General features: G+C 35.7%; 4 protein-coding genes across 4 annotated transcripts; 2 read left to right on the top strand and 2 right to left on the bottom strand.

The window, feature by feature from the left end:
- On the bottom strand, positions 625–2,558 carry LOC104746560 (transcription factor bHLH87-like). The gene is made up of 2 exons (XM_010468069.2): positions 2,209–2,558; positions 625–2,097 (listed from the first exon to the last, which is right to left on the bottom strand). The coding sequence occupies exons 1-2, from the start codon at positions 2,232–2,234 to the stop codon at positions 990–992; spliced, it is 1,134 nt and encodes a 377-aa protein (XP_010466371.1). The 5' UTR covers positions 2,235–2,558; the 3' UTR covers positions 625–989.
- Positions 7,384–10,273, top strand: LOC104746559 (protein HEADING DATE 3B-like). Its single transcript, XM_010468068.2, has 6 exons — positions 7,384–7,751; positions 7,930–8,041; positions 8,128–8,354; positions 8,509–9,047; positions 9,135–9,186; positions 9,264–10,273. Exons 3-6 carry the CDS (start codon positions 8,136–8,138, stop codon positions 10,053–10,055), a joined length of 1,602 nt encoding a protein of 533 aa, XP_010466370.1. The 5' UTR covers positions 7,384–7,751; positions 7,930–8,041; positions 8,128–8,135; the 3' UTR covers positions 10,056–10,273.
- LOC104746558 lies at positions 10,405–11,804 on the bottom strand. The gene is made up of 2 exons (XM_019236580.1): positions 11,234–11,804; positions 10,405–11,139 (listed from the first exon to the last, which is right to left on the bottom strand). Exons 1-2 carry the CDS (start codon positions 11,744–11,746, stop codon positions 10,501–10,503), a joined length of 1,152 nt encoding a protein of 383 aa, XP_019092125.1. The 5' UTR covers positions 11,747–11,804; the 3' UTR covers positions 10,405–10,500.
- Positions 12,525–15,370, top strand: LOC104746557 (uncharacterized RNA methyltransferase CT0009-like). The gene is made up of 10 exons (XM_010468064.2): positions 12,525–12,918; positions 13,025–13,267; positions 13,359–13,520; positions 13,610–13,719; positions 13,937–14,045; positions 14,152–14,307; positions 14,396–14,511; positions 14,605–14,771; positions 14,858–14,988; positions 15,077–15,370. Exons 1-10 carry the CDS (start codon positions 12,589–12,591, stop codon positions 15,182–15,184), a joined length of 1,632 nt encoding a protein of 543 aa, XP_010466366.1. The 5' UTR covers positions 12,525–12,588; the 3' UTR covers positions 15,185–15,370.

The raw sequence follows: 15,619 nt of genomic DNA, 5'->3' as shown, positions 1-15,619 counted from the left end.
AAGTGTAAATTGCAAATAAATAAAAAGTTGATCATAGTCAATATAATTCCCAAGTCAAATAAAAAACACATCCATCAAAAATAGAACATAATAAAATACAATTAAAGGAAGGAGAATGTGTTTAAGGAGATTTAGGGACGAAATAAGACAAATACCAAAAGACAAAAAAGAAGAATAAAAAGATGGAGAGTGAAAGAGAGAAGCATGTGGTGAGCATTTTAGGGTGTAACCAGTCAGGTGGAGTTATATTCTCAAGGCGCACGCCTTCATTATTCTTCTTAACTCTTCTTACTACTAATCTCAATCCACAACTAACTATGTTTTAAACTTCTCTCTTTGAATTTTTTTTTCTTAAAAAAATCTTTCGAAATCAAATTAGGTCCATGATATGTTTCTTCCACTAACACCAGCATATATATACACCTTGCACAAATACTCTTATTATTATCTTCAAAAAAAAAAGAACAGATCTAAAGTCAAATTTTCAGATGGATAATGTTCTTAAGTGCCAATATACTTGAAGTATTATAGTATTCCAAAAGAGTTTTCCAAGTAAAGCTAAAACTTTTTGTGAAACTAAAAAAAGAATGTATAGGGAGAAAGAGAGATAGATGGCACTTTCTAAACACTTTTGTTGATAATCATCGCTTCATAATTGCAATTATCTTACGTTTTCTTTTCTATAATAAAGTAATAAAAGGGTGAAAATGTTGCAGAGACCGTAATTAACTTCTTGCGGCTCTGTTTTTCACAACATTTTCAAACCCTCGAATTCCACAGATTCTATAAAAAAACAAACTTTATATAAAAAGAAATTGAAAAACAAAGACTGGAAAGTGTAAACAAACACTTCCCGACATCACAGAAGTGCCTTTCTTGAGAACTGCTAAAACAATCAAGACGCCATGATTCTGTTTGCATGATGATGATGATGAACTCAAAAGTATCATAATCTTCCAATCATTCAAATCCGAGACTTTGTAAATTGTTCAACACTCTGGATGATGATGGATCTGATTAGGGTTTTGTAAAGGAAGAAAAGATGGGTGGAATAAAGGAAACGAAGGAGAAGGAGCAGATGAGAAGGAGAGATTGGTTGGGTCAAGCTTGGGTCTCAAGTTTTCCAAAGCTTTTACTTGCGCTCTAAGGAACTTAAGATAATTAGCAGCTTCATCAAGCATTGAAGCAGTATCCATCTTCGTCCCACCTGGAACCAATGTTTGTAAAACCCTAATCTTCTCACTTATCCTCTCCCTCCTCTGCCTCGCTGCAACTGTTTGAGGATCCGTAGATATCTTCACGTTCTTCCTCTTAGGTTTTTCCACAACCTCCAAACCAAAATTCACCGGTCTAAACGCAGCCGCTCTGTATATCATCTCCTTCATCTGCGCGATCGCCTCTGCATCCGGCTCGGTGTTATCAGACACACAAGTTGAATGTTGGAAACTAATGTTTGATGAACCGCCTCGTTCTTTCTCTGTTCTTGGTTTCTTCGATTTCGATTGATCCTCGTCGTAGATGAGCTTGAAACCTCCCTTCTCCGAATCATCTTGAGGACGAACAAGACGGAAGTGAGTTTCTTTCTCGTCTCCTCCTCTGTTTCTCTTCAAAGACTTAGGCTTTACCATTGTTGTTGTTGTTGTTGTCTCGGGAGTGATCTCTCTGTTCTCAGACTCAGCAGAGGAGACTCCACCAAAGCTCCAAAGAGTCTGAGAATCTGAGAAAAGCACTGAGATCCCTTCATCGTCTTCCGTTGAAGTGTTGTTGCTGTTCGACGTCGCTGATAACAAACAATCGAGCGATGATGGATCTATGGAGCTAGCTCTGTTTCCAACATGTTCCTGCTGCTGTTGAATCTCACCAATAACTCCAAGATCAGACATGTAACAGCTGCTAAGATTCGGATTAATAAGTTGGTGATGATGATGAAAAGAAGAAGAAGAGGAACAGAGTTCTCTAGCCATCATTAGCTCGTTTCCTCCCCAAATCAAATCCGATCCTTGATGATGATGATCCATGATTTTGCTATCTCGTGTCATTCCATACATAGCTTGAGCGTAAACAGATTCCAATCCTTCCATCAGATCAAACACAATCCTAAGAAAACACCCAAAACAACACACAAATGTGAGAAACATACTCAAAAACAGAGTAAATTTGCAAACTAGTTTCATGCAAAGGGAAAATGATAAGAATCTTTAAACAAACCTTGTTGTAATAACGGCAGAGCACATGAAAAAAAAAGTGAAACCGGTATCAGAAGAAGAGAACAAAGAGAAGAGTTCACAGGAAACTTGAGAAACGTTTCTTGTGGCTTAAAGAGATTAAAAAACCTCAAAATGGAAAGAAAGGAGAAACAGAAAGAAGATGTGCTGAAAAAGGAAAGAAAGTAAAACAGTCTGTAAATGAGAAAATTTATTTCTGCTGTAGAAAGCTCTGTTTCTGTTTCTGTTTCTGTTTCTGTTTCTGTTTCTGTTTCTGTTTCTGTTTCTGTTCTGTTCTGTAATGAGAGCTCTGGCTACACAGAGTTATAGATGGTTGCTGTAAGTAAAGACTTGAAAGCCCTATACACACCTCTATGCATTCCCAGATTTGTTATTATGCATATATATATATATATATATATATATATATATATATACAAGAAATATTAAATATAAATTTGATACTTCTATTTATATGTATATATATAAATAAATAGTATTTATATATATATATATATACAAGAAATATTAAATATAAATTTGATACTTCTATTTATATGTATATATATAAATAAATAGTATTTTTTTAATAGGTCCCAACTTACGATGAGATCAATTGTTCCTCTGTATCAAGCACTAGTTCTGTACTTGTGTAGAATGGATGGTTATGCTTTAAGAATTACTATGATTTAATTATACCCAACAACGGTCTTGTTTTAAAACTTATTCATATGAGCCGCCGTCAAAGAAAGAAAACTTATCTATATATATAAACCATTTGATCGGTTAACTTTTAAGTTTTAACAACAAAAAGAAAAAAATTACTTTGAGGTAATTTCTTACTAGATTTTATGATAATCATATGATTTGAGGGATGCGATTTACATGATTTTTTTTCTCAAAAACATGCAATATGCAAACTCGAATCTAGATAATATATGGGTACATGTTCAATAGCCAACGTCAGCGACACGTTAAATTAAAGACTCTAGCGGCGACATGTTTTCTTTTGAAGAAGGGAAAAAAGAATGTAAGATGTTGAAACCATTGGAGTTAAATCTCTCTAAATCCACCATATTAATTCTGTCCAAATGAGATTGTTGAATACACGACTACTAATTTTGAACAAGTGTGCAATAATAATAGTTGGGATACATCTCCTAAACAGGGTTAAGTTACTTAATCCAATATTATTTAAAATTTCGTCAGAGAGAAAAGTGAGATTTACTGGAGGTTTGTGAAAGTAGTATAAACGAATAAGATTATATAGGAATAATTAGTGAAATTAATTTAAACGAATGAATTTATATATATATATATAGTATTTTATTTTTAAATTAGGTTGGTGTGCATATATAGTTTCTGCATTAATCGAAGAGCATCTTTTTTATGAAACCCTAGAAAATAGATATAATAATTGATAAAAATCAAAGAGTCGTATATGATTATGCACTTGATGAAAAGGGTATATGTAATTAAACAAATCTACGAGTGCTTGAGCAGAGAAAAAGGACTGACATCCTTTTAGCATCGTGCGAGCTGAAAAGTTTACGGGAGAGAGAGATCGAGACGAAGTTGGGATTTAGGGTTTGAATCTTTTTTTTTTCTACGGTTTGATGTACTAAAATTAAAGATTAATGTTAATTTTTAATTATAGTTATAAATTTATAATCATCATCAGTACGTCTGTAAAAGTGTAGTTCATAATTTATGTACCATTTTCTTATTATTATTATTTAGGTGTTCGTTTGATTTACCTTTTCGCTATCATCATCAGTCAATAATGATCAAAATCCTCCACATCTCGATCTATTTTGTAAAACTTTCTTTCAAGTATAAATTATCTCGAGTTCTTTTGGCTGGAACGTGATATTAATTTATCACTAAACCTTTTCTTTTTCTGGAATTCTTTTATCTGATCAAAGTTCTTCTTCAAGTCATGCACTTACCATTTGAAGATGAAAAACTCAAAATTATCCGTAAAAGATTGACAATAAATAGATATTGAAGGAATTGTTTTTGGATTTTCCAAAAATATTTTTAGTTTTAGGAACCAAAAATATTTTCAAAGCTTATATTTATTAGTTGATATATGATATTAGAAATTAACACACAAAAAATCTTCTCATGTATTTTTGGTTTATGATGATCTGTCAAAATTTCATCATTAATTTATTCACTAAAGAAAATCAGCCATTACTTTTGGTTATTGACGACATATTACTTGGCAAAACCGATACAAAATTTTTAATAGTTAATTTACAATCGATGCTGTAACTAATTATCAACTAACTTATCGCTAAAACATTTATATATTCAATCATATGGTAACCGGAATATTCTACGCTTTATAGATAATATTTATCAATCGACACTCATTTACTAATACTACTTTTGAATAATCAAAAAATCATCGATGGATTTCTAGTTATTATTCACTTATTTTTTACATCATATATCATCTCTAAAATTTAAAATCTATAGTTTTTGCATGGTGGGTTTACAAGTTACAAATAGCATATGTTATATCCAATAAATATTGTCTCAATATATAATAATTAAAATAGTGTGTATTTTTCTAAAAATTGTCAATATTTCATGAGAAAAGAAAATAAAAATCTAGTATGTTAAAATTGCAGAGCAAAATAGTTAGGAAGTTATGTGGGGCTAAGTAGACATACCAACATCAGTGGGGGAATAAAAGAAGTGCTTTGGTTTAAGGGTAATTTTTTCTTACAAAAACATCGCAATCCGTAGAACGGTGAGAAAGGGAGAGCAAAGAAGGCAACATGACCTCTCTGCCCAACCACATGTCGACCATAATTCCACAGCTCATTCATTTTTTTTTCTTTTACAAATTGTCAACCTTTTTTTTTTTTTGAGGATTACTCTCACAAAATAAATCGAACATTTTTTTTCATAACTAATATTGTGGCCCAATGGTAGTAGATTGGAGACAAAACGTAAACTTATTTCCTCCTAAGTTTGAATCTTGCTTGGAAGAAATTTATTACTGTTAGTTAATAAGGCTTAAGCTGATTGGTTTTGAGTTTAGTTAGGTTGTTTAATATAGGTGGGGTTGTATTCGAATTTGTCTTTGCTCCGAGTTACAGCATAATTAGACAAAAAAAAAAAAACAGAATAAATCTGCAAACTAACAATATTATGATTAAAGAACAAGAACAAAACAATTTAGACGTATTTCGGAAAATATGACAATCAAAATATACATGGATTAGCTCTAGCTACAAGATTTAATTATAGTTGCGACTTAAAATAAAAAAATCCTCACTGTGAATTTTGTGCCAAAAGTCTAATCAACAATTTCACTCTCTCGTATAATTTAGGGTGTATGCACTACATGACCTATGGTAAAATCTCTTCATATGGGTAATCTACCGAATTCACCATTTTTATTGAATTCTTATTTGTATACCCTATTTTTGATATAGATTAGATGATCAAACTCATTAGTCCAAGTCATATTTTCTCGTTGAAATGTGTAATAATACCAATATACATAATGTTCTACAATAGACGGTTTAATGGATCAAAGAACAAATTTTTGGACACCGTAATTCAGTAGAAATGTATTCATCTTCCTTTCAAAAATAGCATTTTAGGTATTACGAATATGTAAAATATATATACAAAGAAAAATATTCATTTTGCATTTTATGCATATAACCATAAATGGTAATTGGTATAAAGAAGAAAATGAGTAAATGAAGATGAACATCACATTCACAGTTGTTGACATCCTTAGGATACTCACAACGAAAGAGACCTTATTTTGTCCATACATGTGAACTCCATTTTTGTATTTGAATAATACCAAAACGTATATTAATTGAGAGACCCATAAAAAAACAAAAATTCTCAAATCAATATTAACAACTATACTCACACCTCAAGCGGGAACCAAAAATGTCGGTCGAGAACAACTACTCTCAATTAAATTGGGACGAATTTGACTTCCCACGGTCATGGACCGATCCAATGTACCAAAAATTGCAACCGACCATGTCGGTTTAATAAGTCAACTCGAGTCTAATTGTGAGAATTTTATTTTTATTTTATTATGTAAACCATGTTCATACAAAAACNATGAAGACTAGACCAATCTCGTACGTAGTAATATAATTTGCATGTAGATTCTAGTAAGTAGTCCTAACTCCTAAACAATGGATTAAGATATTTTGGTGTTTTCTTCTATAGGAGATAATTAGTGTATAAATAGAAATAAAGGATTTGTCGGGGGTATGTCCATGATTCTGCGCCCATGATAAAGAGATCAAAGTGGTCCATTATCACAATTTCACATATATATGTCAAAACATGAAACAAATTTCTACGAGTTAAGAGGAAGACGACAACGTTTTTAGAAAAAAACCCGATCGATAACATTCTTTCACTTTCTGATACTTTGGCTCGGTACGCTTTAAATGGTCCAGACCGAAGCTGTACAGTAAGCGAAGCTAATAAGCTGCTTGACTCTTCTTCACTCTTCTTGCTTGCTCTCTCCCTTCCATTATTGAATGGTTCCACACGTGAACACAACGTTCCCCATATGCACGTGGCTCTCTTTTATTGGCTATGATCTTGTAGTATTGTAGTCCCACGTGGGAAATCAGCATGGCGTCATATTGTGGGGACTCAGCAAATTTTTTTTTTTGGTTAATTAAGAATCCAAAATTTTATTACATTTTTCGTTCTTGTTTTTGTTATTAACTTTTTTCCCCCTTATCCTGTAAGAAAAAATGAATCTTGACAATGACAAGGATACGAGCTTCAATCATACTAGTCTCTTGACAAACACATAAACAAGAAAAGTTTACTCGCTAACAAATGATAAGTTTCTTTGTAATCGATACAAAAAACAGAATCAACAACTCTATTTTTTGTCAACAACATTCTAACATTCTCCTTAAACATGCGTAAACGTCTAACAACGATATAATGAGTAATTGTCATCGATGAGATGACACATGGACATGGTCACACTTTGCTACACCATTGTCTCCACGACACCAAGTGTAGATGTTTCTTCGATTATGTATGAAAATCTTGCGAAGGGACCCAAAGAGACAATAAATGAAAACTAGTGGGCTCAAGCCCACGTAAGTCACACTCTCTTAGGCTCTTACACACGTCAAGATTTGAGAAACCAACGAGACGTCGACCCTTCTTCACGTGGAGACTCATGGTCCATCCTTGGTTTTCTGCTAAACCAAGCTTCCGGTCCGGTTAAACTAGGTAGAAGACTCCGACCGAACACGCATCTTCTTCTCTCCCACAATAGTGTTAAGTGATTGCGATCAGAAACAGATATTTCGCTAAAGATTAGCCCAATTTAGGAAATTTTGGAAAGATGATGATGAAGTTAGCCAAGAGAGAGAGAGAGAGAGAGAAATACAAAAAGATAAAAACATGTGGCTGTGTGTGTAAAAGACCGAGTCACCCGAACATCTCCACCTTCACGCCATTCGTCTACCACTCGGACCTAACCAACAAATACCATCCACGTCATCTGCAATCCGAGTTCCCGTGAGTTAGGGATCTTTACTTGAAGCAACCAGACATGACCGCAGAGTCACACACACATCACCACCACCCTAACCTTCACAACTTTTTTTGTCGTCCCCTCGTATGGAATCCATTGTGGGGCGACACAAAAATATCTTCTTTTGCTTCTCTGCTTCTTCTTAACATTTGTTTCTTTCAGGTGGACTCGATCTCCATCTACATAAAAACAAAAACAAAGATTTAATCTTTTCTTCTGGATTTGGGATTGATCGAAAGTGAGATTTCAATCTTGGCACTTGGTTTATTGGAAGGTAACACAATCTGGTTCTGTTTTCATTTCTTTAGGTTACGTGTACGGGAAGGAATTCAATGAATAGGGTTTGTTTCCTGAGCGTAGGGAAAAAGATGGGAGGAATGAAAGATGAGGCAAAGAGGATAACTATACCACCATTGTTCCCAAGGGTTCATGTGAATGATACTGGAAGAGGAGGTTTGTCTCAGCCATTTGAAGGCAAAACAATCTCTTCTAAACGTCCCACTCTTCCTTTTCTGGCCAACAACATCTCTGATTCCCTTTCCACTTTCTCTTTGTCTCTTCCTCCACCACCAAACACCGCTCGTCTCGTAAGTTCTCTCTAATTCACTCATCTCACTTTCTTGATTGTGTGTGTGTGTGTGTCTGCATGCTTTTATACAAATATGGTTTGTGATCAAATTAGAATTGGCAATAAGATTTTGAATATCACTTGATGACCTGTCTGAGTATGTTTTCTAACAGATTGATGGACCTGAAAAGAATCAGTTTTCACCAATCTGCAACAGCACTAAGTTTGAGGGGAAGATGAATAGAAAAGGCATGAATTATATAAGTCAAAAAGGATCATCAGTTACTAATACTAAGCCTATAATAAAACGAAATGAGTACCTCAAGAACCTTCCCAACTTGGATTTGCTCAAGGTTCCTGTTGTTAAAAGCTCAGAAAGAAATCCACAAGCAAACACAGATTTGTCACTCCAGTTTTGTACTAGCGATAGTAGTAAAGCAGGAGGAGAAGCTGTTGGTTCTAAGATTCTTTTGTCAGACTGCTTGGAAGATGAAAGCCAGAATGGGTCTGTTAATGTGATGAAAACGCAGTTATATAGAAGAAGCTTTGCTGATTTTAACAATGAAACTCAAAAGAAGCTTAAAACTCTGCCTCAAGATGTTTCAGACTGCTCTGCAATAGACTCTTTGTCTGGTTTGAGTGCATCTTCTTATGATGTTGCCAGAGTGATAGGTGAAAAGAGGTTTTGGAAGATGAGAACATTTATGATCAAGTTTGTATCCTCTTCACTTTTTTCTTGTGATTCCATGCTTCATAAACTTTGCGGTATCTCTTACTATTTCTTATTGATATTTTTCAGTCAGCAAAAGATCTTTGCCGGGCAAGTATTTGAGCTGCATAGACTGATAAAGGTAAGCTTTTAATAACCTTATTGTTTTACTAGAATCTGTTTTGTTTCCTATGCTTCAGCTAACTTAACATTATGCAGGTTCAAAAGATGGTTGCAAAATCACCAAACTTGCTTCTTGAAAGTAAGGTTAATGTTGACAAACATGGCACAATGAGGTCATCCCATCAGCAGGCAATGGCGGCTTCAAAGATTAAAAAACCAAACACTGAGAATCAGAAACCTGTAACTGAAGAATATCCAGAGTATATGAAACCAAATCTTCCTCTACCTTCCATAAGCAAAGAACTCATGGCCCCGATTTGGCCACAGCAGCTACTTCCTCCACCTGGAAACCAGTGGCTAGTTCCTGTGGTAACTCATTCAGAAGGTCTAGTCTATAAACCATATGCAGGACCATGTCCTTCTCCTTCAGCATTAATGGTTCCAGTCTATGGCCAAGATTCGCTCGACACAGCTGCATTCAGGTTCCCTGTTTCTTCTCAGTTTAGCCACAGCTACTTCCCACCTCCTAACGCGAGGACAACAGTCGACCAGACAAACCCGTTTGGTCAGTATCAAAGATGGTCCAGCACATCAAGCCACATGACTCAAGCCATTCCATTTTCTTTAAAGAAGTCTCACGAATCTAATGACAGTGAGGTACATGGAAGCACAGCTTCAAGTCCACCAGAGAAGCATAAATTTGAAGTGCTCCAACTTTTCCCTACAGAGCCTACCCATCAGACTGATGAGTACAAGGAGAAACAGCAACCGCCGCTTCGTGCCATTAAAGCCATTCCTCATAATTCAACATCTGCCTCTGAATCTGCTGCAAGGATCTTCCGTTCTATTCAGGAAGAGAGGATGGACTCAGATCATATGATTAGTTAGTTTTTTTAAACTATTTGAACTCCTTCCACATTCTTTTGCTCTAATTGCATCTTCATCTTAGTTTAGATTTTCAGTATATTCTATTTACTCTTCATATGAAGATGTAAATCAAATACTGTTACTATACATCAAACATACACACACACACATACACTTCTTACATTGATATTTGTACTGACAAACAGCTAATAAAAGATAAACTTTTGTTGTTCTATTCATTTCTATAGCATGCCAGTTTTGATTTGAAGGGTTGAAAATTCAAATTACATTACTTTTAGACTTGTTGAAGCAACAGAACAAGAATATATCTCAATCACCTGTAAAGTTAAAGATTTCTTTAGCAGTTTAAGTGTCTATATTAGCAATGTGGATAATGATCAGTTTGTGTCCATGCTAAAGCTACACTCAAACTCCAAAACATTTCAGAACAAAAACAAAGAACCCATTAGAACCCAAGAACCTTTGGTGCTAGTTTGAGTAAAGGCTTCAATGCGCTTGGCGCAAATTTTCTTGCAAAGAGATAACACACTTGAGATGGCTGATCATTGTAATAGCAACCATGACCACGTGAAAGCTTCTTGAGGAACCTCTCTGTGATGTCAGCTTTACCAAAAGTAGCTGGATGAGCACCACCTCTTGACCAATCTGTCCAAGTCAATGTCCTATTAGCGAGCATATCCGAGTATCCAATATAGAGCATTGTTGGGAAGTAGTGTTCATCAACATAACAAGGAGGTCTACAAAACTCTTTGAATTTGTTATAGTAAACGATGTCTTCAACAATTTCGACAGCAAGTCCTCGATTAATTTCAAACCACTGAGACCCTTTTCTCCACTGGCTTAGTCGGACTTCTGGTCCCATTGCATAGCTGTATCTACCTCTCCCGTAAGGCCCGTTCTCGTCAACAGAACCCATGAAACTATATCTTGATCTTGAGATATAATTGTAGACTAAGTTGAAGCCACGAACAGGAATGCACGCTTCAGAGAGCAAAACAAACCATTCGTTAGAGATATCGAGCAACGCATTAGCCAAAAGCCTCCTTTCAGCATCACACATACTCATCTCTCCCCAAGCCACAGGCTACACACAAATAAAGAAACTTCTAATGTGAAAGAAACCAAATAAAAGACACAAGAACCAACATTACAAAAGTGAGTTTTATATTGATCTCTACCTGACTTGGGATCTGTCTTCTGTAAAACACAGATGAGCTTGGGAAACCTGATCTGTAATTAGGCAACGCATGAACATAGATTGAGTAAAAGCTCTCATGCCCTTCGAAAAACCTTTCCCAAAGTGGAGCAAACGGCAAAGGTCCTTTGGTGAGAAACATGAATGCTATTTTAGGAACTCTTTTAAACGGATATCTGTATATCCCTGGCTGCATCGATGCACGCCAAAGAAGCTCACTGTCATTCATGAAGTGCCAAACGCTCGATGGAGGTTTGATAAAGCTCTCTAATGTAACTCTCTCATCATACGGAGAGATCAATGTGGATGGAGCAAAAGTTTGAATCTTTAAGTACTTGATCATGTGCATACTAACGACTGAGATTCCAAGAACCAAAACAAAGAATAGCAAGAACACCTGGAGCACCCGCATCGGCAAAAGAGCCCTAGATTGGTTTGTATGCCTCATATTGGGAGGTGGTGAAGCATTATCCTTAATCCCTTCCTCCATTCCCATGATCAGTTTCAGGTTCTTGGGAACTGAGTTTAGCGTAGACAGAGATACAACACTTTCTATGATTACTTAGACAAGAAGAGAAACAGAATTAGTATATTTCCCAAATCTCAATAGCACTTAAACAAATCAGACAAGATTTGAGGATTTACCAAACGCAAGCGATCAAAAACGTACGAGAAGTTCCAAATTCCAAACTAGTTCCTGTCGTTTTTGAAAGAACAGAGACACCACACCAAGATGATGAATTCAACGTGTTTGATTAAAACAAAGATTGAAACTTTGAAATATGGGAAACTTTACCAGAGAATACAAAAATTAGGATTTGGATCTTCTCAGTCACGCATTTTGTTTCAGCTGTCGGAATCGTTCATGATTCAAATTTAATTTGTCTCTTGTAAAAGCAAAGAAAGCTTAACTCTTGTCTGATGATGATTCGCAGTCGATGGGATGTCTCATGGAAACAGAGGAGAGCTTAAATGTAAGAATCTCAAAGAAGGAAACATAATAAAAGCATTAAACCCTAGTAATTATGGACATTTGTATATCTTCTGTCTCATTCTGTAACTGACGACGGTCTCTCAAAGACGTTTTTATTACAATTCATTCACAAGACAAACGTATTGTATTATGGTTAGTAGTATTAAAACATTTCGGAAACATACGCTTCATGTAAGTTAATACAGTAACGAAACTGCTTAATGAAATGAAACGCTGTCGTTTTATCATTAGGGGTTTAAGCTCTCAGAGGAAGAACAAAACGGTGACGTTTGAGAGCATCTCTTCTCTTATCGCAAATTCTGAAATTAGCACACTCTCTTCTACTTCGAGCTCTCTCGGTTTCAATGTTGGCCACGACGCCTGCTCATGGACTCAGGTACGTGGTGCCCACACGCTCATGGCTTCATAGGTTACGATGCTGCTCTTCCTCTTCGTCTTCTCTCGCACATCTCCCTCCTTCTGAAGAGAAGAACAGCAACGGAAGCAATGAGAGAACGGCGCCGTATTACCCAAAACGAGGGCAGACAGTGGAGCTTGTGTGCGAGAGTTTGGGGTTTAAAGGCAAAGGAATCTGTAAAGTTGATGGAACTGGCTTCGTTGTCATGTGTGACAGAGCTCTTCCCGGCGAACGTTTTATCGGCCGTGTTACTCGCCGTAAAGGCAGCTATGCTGAGGTTTTTTTTAAATAAAAACTTCACCTTTTTTCCTCAAATTGTGATAAAGTTATGATTTTTAAATCTGACTGGTGTACTAATTGACTCTTTTGGTATATAACGTTAGGTGACAAAAATTAAGACGATATCTCCACATAAGGACTTAGTAGAAGCTCCATGTGAGTATGCATCTTACTGTGGAGGTTGTAAGACTCAGAATGTCTCTTATGAAGCTCAGCTTAAAGCTAAAGAAGAGCAGGTTCATGAGCTTATCAGACATGTTGGAAGGTTTTCTGATAACAACCCTAGTCTTGAGATTGTCTTGAAGCCTATTGTAGCTTGTGATATCCAATTCAATTATCGTAATAAGGTTTGATTGTGTTTTTGTCAAATGTGGTTATTATGGTTGGTGCTTTGGTTTGAGACTAGGTGTTTATAAAGTTTTTTTACATTTTGAATAGATGGAGTTTTCATTTTGTCCACAAAGATGGCTTCCGATTGATATGTTGCATGAGAGACAAGATGGTCCTAAGAACTTTGCATTGGGTTTACACGCACCTGGATTTTTTGACAAGGTTTTGAATGTTGATAAGTGCTTGTTACAAAGCGAGCCAGGAAACGTGGTATGTTGTTGAAAGCTGTTTTACAACGTCAGTATCTGCGTAGAGCTTTCCTTTCAGAGGTATTATTAATAAACTTTTTTGCTAAATAGGTTCTTGCTGCTGTTCAAGATTGCTGGAGAGATCCTCAATTAAGTCTTTCACCATATGACTGTCGTTCACATGTTGGGTTTCTTAAACATTTGATGCTGAGAACTGGAAGGTATTAAAGGTACTTGAATCAGATTGTCAATAGAAAAAGCAACTTGTTCTTGTAAATATAAGACCAGTACCAGAAAATTGTGTCTTTGTCATGATGAGCTAAAGTTGATGGGAGGTGAAAATGATAGTTGTAATCTGTGCATGATCTTTAGCAGTAGTTGTTACATTGCGTTAGTTTTGCTAATGTTTTGTTTTCTTATGATCAAACTTGACCATAGGAATATGGAGACTGGTTCACAAGAACTTATGGTCAATTTTGTGACATCGTCTTATAAGCCAGAGCTGTTGAAGCCCTTAATTGATAGAATTTCATCAATTCCTCAAGTGGTACGTATTGAAATCGGATTCGCTTCATTCCTACAATCCTTGATGATTCAATGCATTTTTTTCTTGCTTTGCATATTAACAATTCCATACTTCTCTTGAAATACAGGTAAGCATCATGAATAATGTAAATTCTTCGGTTGGTAATACGTCTGTTGGGGAAAAAGAATATACTCTCTACGGGAAAGATACAATCACAGAGACCTTAAGAGGCCTTACATTTCAGATTTCAGCCAACTCTTTCTTTCAGACTAACACTCATCAGGTATGTGAAACAATTAAGCAACATGATTATTTTACACTCCAAACGTTAAATACATACTTGTCGAATTAAAATGGTGTTTACTATGTAGGCGGAAGTTTTATATAAGCTTATTGAGGAATCTGCTGGACTTAAAGGAGATGGCTCAGAAGTCGTGCTGGATCTTTTCTGTGGAACTGGTACCATAGGTCTTACACTCGCTAGAAGGTAGACATATGAGTTGAAAGTACTGTCAATGATTACCTTTTTAAGCAATGTTTTACTGCTGCTGATTGTTCAGTCTGATTACCCTCCTCCTAGGGCGAAACATGTGTATGGTTATGAAGTAGTCCCACAAGCAATAACAGATGCACACAAGAATGCCCAAATAAACGGCATAGAGAATGCAACATTCATCCAAGGGGATCTAAACAAAATAGGAGAAGATTTTGGAAACAATTTCCCTAAGCCTGATATCGTTATTTCTGGTTATAATCTTCTTCACATAGTTGCATTTCATCTAGCTTCTAGTACTTTGCAGTTTACCAATCGTGACAACTGTTTTTTCTTACAGATCCTAATCGACCTGGTATGCACATGAAGTTGATCAAGTTTCTGCTAAAGCTTAAATCTCCACGGATCATATATGTTTCCTGTAATCCTGCAACCTGCGCTAGGGATCTTGATTACCTCTGTCATGGCGTGGTTAGTATCTATTAATCCACTTGAATCTCTACTCTTTAATATTATTTGTGAAAGTGATCAAACAAAACTTGGTGATTTGAAAACGTAGGAGGAGAAGAATATAAAGGGTTGCTACAGATTGATGAGTGTTCTGCCAGTGGATATGTTCCCTCACACTCCGCACATCGAATGTGTCTGCTTGCTAGAGCTTGTTTGAGCTCCCTTGTGACCATGGCTGCTTCGTTTGGTCTCCAAGCAGATGAGAAACAAATCGAAACAGAGTTTTGACTTTCTATCAGAGTTATATCTTTGTAATATTTTTCATCAAGTTATAAAGTAGCATTCAGAGACAAGCATGTAGACCTTTTGAAAGAAGTTAAAATCGCAAGAGTTCCTGATTAAAGATCCTGCTAAAAGAATAATAAAATTTCCTCTTTCAAACTAATACAACACTAGTTGTTAAGTTATACTCCCTCCGAAGTTTGTTGTTTCATAATATAAGATGTTTCCGAAGTTTGTTATTTCATAATATAAGATGTTTTCAAATTTCAATGCAACTTTTAGATTAGTTTAATATTTTATATTATGCAGTATTGTTTCTGATTGGTTGAATTTGTTAAAATTAAAAACTTTTTAATATGCGTGCTTTGCT

Source organism: Camelina sativa, chromosome 15, assembly GCF_000633955.1.
Source record: "Camelina sativa cultivar DH55 chromosome 15, Cs, whole genome shotgun sequence".
Taxonomy (NCBI): Eukaryota; Viridiplantae; Streptophyta; class Magnoliopsida; order Brassicales; family Brassicaceae; genus Camelina; species Camelina sativa.
Note: the sequence above shows the minus strand (reverse complement) of the source record. Positions and strands in the feature narration are given on the sequence as shown.

What these genes read in the sequence shown, in the direction of transcription:
- LOC104746560 (XM_010468069.2), bottom strand. Translation starts at nt 2,234, where the DNA reads ATGTGCTCTGCCGTTATTACAACAAG. An exon ending in TCTGCCGTTATTACAACAAG is followed by an intron (nt 2,098 to 2,208) that starts GTTTGTTTAAAG and finishes GTGTTTTCTTAG; the next exon opens with GATTGTGTTTGATCTGATGG.
- LOC104746559 (XM_010468068.2), top strand. Translation starts at nt 8,136, where the DNA reads ATGGGAGGAATGAAAGATGAGGCAAAGAGGATAACTATACCACCATTG. An exon ending in CACCAAACACCGCTCGTCTC is followed by an intron (nt 8,355 to 8,508) that starts GTAAGTTCTCTC and finishes GTTTTCTAACAG; the next exon opens with ATTGATGGACCTGAAAAGAA. An exon ending in AGCTGCATAGACTGATAAAG is followed by an intron (nt 9,187 to 9,263) that starts GTAAGCTTTTAA and finishes AACATTATGCAG; the next exon opens with GTTCAAAAGATGGTTGCAAA.
- LOC104746558 (XM_019236580.1), bottom strand. Translation starts at nt 11,746, where the DNA reads ATGGGAATGGAGGAAGGGATTAAGGATAATGCTTCACCACCTCCCAAT. An exon ending in GAAGACAGATCCCAAGTCAG is followed by an intron (nt 11,140 to 11,233) that starts GTAGAGATCAAT and finishes ATTTGTGTGTAG; the next exon opens with CCTGTGGCTTGGGGAGAGAT.
- LOC104746557 (XM_010468064.2), top strand. Translation starts at nt 12,589, where the DNA reads ATGTTGGCCACGACGCCTGCTCATGGACTCAGGTACGTGGTGCCCACA. An exon ending in GTAAAGGCAGCTATGCTGAG is followed by an intron (nt 12,919 to 13,024) that starts GTTTTTTTTAAA and finishes ATATAACGTTAG; the next exon opens with GTGACAAAAATTAAGACGAT. An exon ending in AAAGCGAGCCAGGAAACGTG is followed by an intron (nt 13,521 to 13,609) that starts GTATGTTGTTGA and finishes TTTGCTAAATAG; the next exon opens with GTTCTTGCTGCTGTTCAAGA.